Source organism: Geospiza fortis, unplaced genomic scaffold (assembly GCF_000277835.1).
Source record: "Geospiza fortis unplaced genomic scaffold, GeoFor_1.0 scaffold125, whole genome shotgun sequence".
Lineage (NCBI taxonomy): Eukaryota > Metazoa > Chordata > Aves > Passeriformes > Thraupidae > Geospiza > Geospiza fortis.
In genome coordinates this window covers 386958-391969 of record NW_005054479.1, presented here as the reverse complement: position 1 = coordinate 391969, position 5012 = coordinate 386958, and the positions used below count along the sequence as shown (strand labels likewise).

The 5012-nt window shown below is 47.8% G+C and overlaps 1 protein-coding gene across 1 annotated transcript in view; it reads right to left on the bottom strand.

The window, feature by feature from the left end:
- Positions 1–1619, bottom strand: part of LOC102039671 (T-cell surface glycoprotein CD8 alpha chain) — a 5597-nt gene extending 3978 nt beyond the window's left edge. Inside the window, exons 1-2 of the mRNA XM_005428344.2 lie at positions 1462–1619; positions 527–889 (exon numbers count right to left, since the gene is read on the bottom strand). Of these exons, the coding sequence (XP_005428401.2) occupies positions 527–889; positions 1462–1507 (409 nt within the window). The 5' untranslated portion in view covers positions 1508–1619. The remainder of the gene's footprint in view (positions 1–526; positions 890–1461) is intronic.
- Positions 1620–5012: the final 3393 nt, after the last annotated feature.

Genomic DNA, 5012 nt, shown 5'->3' with positions numbered 1-5012 from the left:
CTCTCCTTCCTTCCTGCTCTTTTACCCCTGCCAGAGCACAGGTGCTCCTGAGTTCAGCTCCAGGAGAACTTCACAGAGCCCATCTTGGAGGGGGACTCCCCCAAGGAGGGTCTCCCAAAAGCCAAGAGGGATCTGCAGCCTGCTTGTTTCTCACTTTCTGACACCATCCCCACAAAGCCAGAGCCCCCTGAGCTTGGTGGTACTTTTGGCACCTGCGTGTGCTGAGTAAGGAGGAGGTGGTGGTGGACTTTGCTTTAATGCTCTCCCTTCAGAGCCATGGGTGGGGGAGTGGGGATGGGGAGATGAAGCCCAATGATGTTTGCCTTTGGGCAGGAGCAGTGCCAGGAGGAGAGGTGGGAAGCAGGGAGGCTCTGGCAGGAGGAGCAGTGGGTTGCTCACAGGATGACTTGGGCAAGCCAGCAGGGAAATGGGGTTTGTGGAGGGATGGCTGCTTACAAAGGGCATGGGCAGGAGGTGCTGGGCATTTTGTCAGGGCTGGGTGAGGCTGGGGGAAGGTGTTGCTGACCTGGGAGGAAGGCTCGCTGGCCAGGGCTGAAGTGCAGCATTTGGTTGAAATTCATCACACAGAAATAGCTCCCCTGGTCCTGTGGTGTGAAAGATTTCACTGCCAGCCGATGGATCGTGCTGTCTTTGCTCGCCTCAAAGCGTGTGGACGTTTTCAGATTCCCCTCAAATGTGGCCCGGGATATGGAATTGATGAAGACAATGAAGTGAAGGGTCCCACTCCTGTCCTGGCGGATCCAGGATGCCCCATGGTTCTTGTCAGTGTGACACTCCAGCTCCAGCTTCTGTCCCACCCGGAGCTGGCTGATGTCCTTGGGAGACCTGACCTTTATCTGAAGTGACTGGCCATCCATCCCAGGGCAGCCTGCAGGAGAGAAATCCTTGCTGGAACCACTTGGGAAGAGTCAAAGGGTCCTCTGAGGAAACCTCCTTCCCTCCCTGTCCATGGGCTGGAAGTAGAAATGGAAAGGGAAGACCTCACACTGTCTGGAGGATGTGAAGGTTTTCTTGGAGTCCTTGCTGGGATGGTGCATGGAGGGTGCTCAGCAATCAGCCACCCGGGCTTGAAAGATGGGTGCTGCCCTTCCAGTGTCTTCTCAGGGACGTTACACCTTCCCAGCTTCTCTGAAGTGACTCCATTTACACTTCTTGCAAAGCCTCTTTTTTTTCCCACTCTTCTCCCTCCCCTCTGGACCCACTCATTGGATCAATCTCCCTTCCCAGTGCAGGTGGTGCTGCAGCTGCCCCTCTGGCTGTCCTTTGCTGGCTGAGGTGATGCCACCCTTCCTTCCAAACTTACTGAGCACACCTCAATGTCAGCCTTTTTGGTTTGCTTTTTACCCCCTTAATTATTTACCCCAATGTCTTGGATTCAATAGAAAGGTTTTCCTTGTCCCTCCCGGTGAAGGGGGAGCGCAGCCCCGTGTCCGTACTCACAGAATGCCAGAGTGAGCAGCAGGAGCAGGGCAGGAGACGTGTCCATCTTGTCCTGGGGTGCCTGTGCTTGGGGCTGGTGCAGAGCAGCTGAGATGGTTTTTCTCACTTGGCTTGGGAGGCTGTGTCACTCTTTGGGGAGGATGTGATGTCACCACGACCCTCTTGGGTAAGGAGGTGATGCTCGGCATCTGCGGCGTAATGAGGACAAAAAAGATTCCTGAAGAAATTATTTTCTTGTCCAGAGTTTATATATCCTTATAAGTTCTTAATGGTGCCTCAAGGCTTTTCCCTGGATGCCCTCTTTAGAGATCCAGTGATGCTGCTCATAGCTGAGGTAGGATCAGCCACCACAGCCTGCTGTCCCCAGCCCCTTCGGCACCCACAGCAGCTCCAGCTCTGCAGAAGTTATGGACGAGCCCCATCCTTTTGGTGCAGTCTGCACTTTGCTTTTCTTGGCAGGGGTTCTGCCTCCTTCTTCTTAGCACACTCAAGGGGTCTCATGTGGATGGCAGAGCCCAGACTATTTTGTTACCCAGCAAGTGAGACACAGGTGTTTCATGGCATAGATATACAGATCATTTATCTCCAAGCACACGTGCTGCTGGCACACAGCTGGGTCCTTCAGGTGCTTGATTGTTCTCATTGCAATTCTTCTTTGTTTAATTCTTCTTTGTAATTGCAACTCTCTTCATGCAGGGCAGGTGGTCTGTGAGCAGAAACTTCATGTGAGCACCCAATGTCCACCTTTGCTGTTTGTTTGTTTTACCAATCCGTGGTTCTCTCACCACAAGTGTTTCCTCTCTGCCAAAAATATCCCCTTGTGTGCCTCAATGGCCCTTGCTGCTGCCTCCAGGTGACCACTGGCCTGTGGGGATGGGTGATGCTTCCTTGAGCTTTAAAAACACAGTAACAACAATTTCACCAGCCTGCAAGGGGCTGGGATGGTGTCTGATTTCTTTCTTTCTTTCTTTCTTCCCGGCTTTCCTGTTGATTTTTTTTTTCTATTTTTTTTTTCCATTACCGCTCTGCAAAGAAAGCCCCTTTTCCCTGGATCTGTCAGAAAGTAGGTGCTGCTGAGTTTGATGCCATTTCTGTTGAGGCTCAGAGCTGAATCATTGAAAACCGTTTAGGAACTGGGTTTATTTCTCTGGTCTTCAATGCATGTTGGTGAGTGAAGAAAGCTCATGTTAGGCCTGCTGAAATATGTGAAGTTTATGCTTTTGTTAGGCTTGGTGACTTCTACCTTAAATAAAGCAAATAAAAGTAAAATGGAAATGAATGTGCTGGCCAATGAGGATGGGACAAAAATTTCATCAGTTCTAGGTTCTCACTCTGCTGCAGAGTGAGCAGGCAGTGCATGTCCTCAGAGACGTGGTGGTGCCTGTGCTGGGAGAGCCTGTACAATTAAAGGATCATCCAGGAAGGGCTACTGCCTTTCTTAATAGGGATATCTCATTTCTTTCTTGTCTCTGACAAATAGTAAATTTTATATGAATCAGCTCAGGGTACCAAAGTGGTGCCCAGATATTCCTCTCCTCTGTGTGGAGGTGTCCTTGATCTCGGTCCTCTTTGCTACAGACTGAGCTGATTTCCAGGCAAGGCTAATGAATATATCCTATAAAGGCAAGGCAAAACCTTATTGTCAGCTGGGAGATATAGCTGAAGGAGGGCTGGCACACATTGCTTTTTTACTGATTTTTGGGATAAGGTGTTGCATAGTATGAAGCTATTTCTATTTTGCATAGCGACAAAGAACAAAAAACTAAAGTTGCAGTGACAATAATTTGATTAGGAAAAGCCCCAGAACACAAACAGGACCTCTAGGAAAAAGCTCTGATTTAAAATCAACACTTGTATAAATAATTTCGATTAGTTAATGTAAGTTTAATAGTGATAACAAACTCTAAAACTGGGGGGAGAAGATGGGGAATCAGATTAATTAAAGAATCTCCTTGATTTTTTTTATGTCCTGGTTTGCCTCTTTGTCCTTTATACAGGATTTTAGAATAAGCTGTCATTGTTTGACTGAGGACCTAAGTCAAATCAATGAACACTAGCATTGTTTCATTAGTAATTTCTGTTGTAGGGTCACTGGTATGATATGACTAAGGAAAAAGTAAAAATACTCAACCAGTACTTCTGCAGAGCATCATATAAGAGAAGTCAGGAGACCAGACAGGTTGATTAGAAAGTAGAAGTAATTTCTTTTTTTTCCCCCAAACCTACATATAAGTTTTATTTAACTCACAGCTAAGGTTACTGGGCTCTGATTGTTTTGCACTCCAACCTAAGTTGCTTATGACAGAGGTTTATATTTATACACTAGGGCCAGCCTGGGTCTCTATTTAATTAATGTCAAATAATTAGTAGAAGACAGGAGCAAGGAGACAAGAGACAAAATCATTCAGGGATAAGAGTAACGAGGATTCACCTGGTTTTGATCAGGGCTTAGCAGGAGGTGAATTTAGAATTTCTTTTTCTCTGTTTTCCTACATCCATTTGACAGAGAAGGAATGGGAAACGAGAGGGAGCTGAGGCACCAGAGCTACAGAACATGCTGAGTTTTGGATATGTTTGATTTCTCAGTCATTTTGTGGAAAGCTCTCAGGGACCTCTTCATGAGGTAAGAACTCTTCAGTTTCTCAGTGTCAGCCATAGCAGACATTGCCTGGATGTGCCCCAGTATTGAGAGGCTGGAGTTCCTCTGGGGACACGGCAGTCGTGCTGCTGTGCTCGGTGAACACTAAAGGAGCAAAATGACTGTGCCCATTGTTCTGCTGCCCATGGTGTCTCCTAGGATATCCTAGGACAATGCTCCAGAAGGACATCCCATTGCCAGGCAGTGATGCCACCTTCCTGAGGATGAGCAGGTGCTGCTGGATCCCTGTGAGGGGTCAGTGATGCCAGCTGAGGGGTGACACCAGACTTTGCCACAGCACCGCTGACTCTTCCTGTTCCTAACCCTTGGAGGACTGCATTAAAACTTTCCATTCCATTTTCATAACCAGGAATGGAAAATTTCAATGAAGACCTCAAAATTTAGTCACAAATTACCAGCATTGTTTTTTGAACAGAGGGAAAAAGACCCTGTTGAGGCTGTAGCACGCAGCTTTTCCGGTGTGAAGCTGTGGTTCGTGAGCCCCTTGCTGCCCCCCTTTTCTTTGCAAAGCTGCAGCACTCAAAGGGGTTTGCAGAATGTCAAGTGCAACAGCCACCAACCAGGCACTCACACTATTTTTCCACTGTAGCCAGTGTTTCCAATTTGGTGGCCAGTACTGCCCGCTGCTCTGGGTGCTCTGTGTGCACGTCACTTACCTTAAAATCCAGAATGCAAACCGCAAACCCTCCTGTGCTCTCACCTCTCCTTGGTGCAGCCCTTTAACTGACCACAGGGTGGAAACTCTCCATAATCTCCAGGCTTGTTGGTACCTCAGATGAAAATTTGATAGGAGACCTGGATGTGTTGTGAGTTTTCCTTGTGGGAAACTTCCTCTCTTGATGCTGCAGAGCTCATTTGTGCTGGCATTCAGTAAATCAGCAATTTGTGGTGG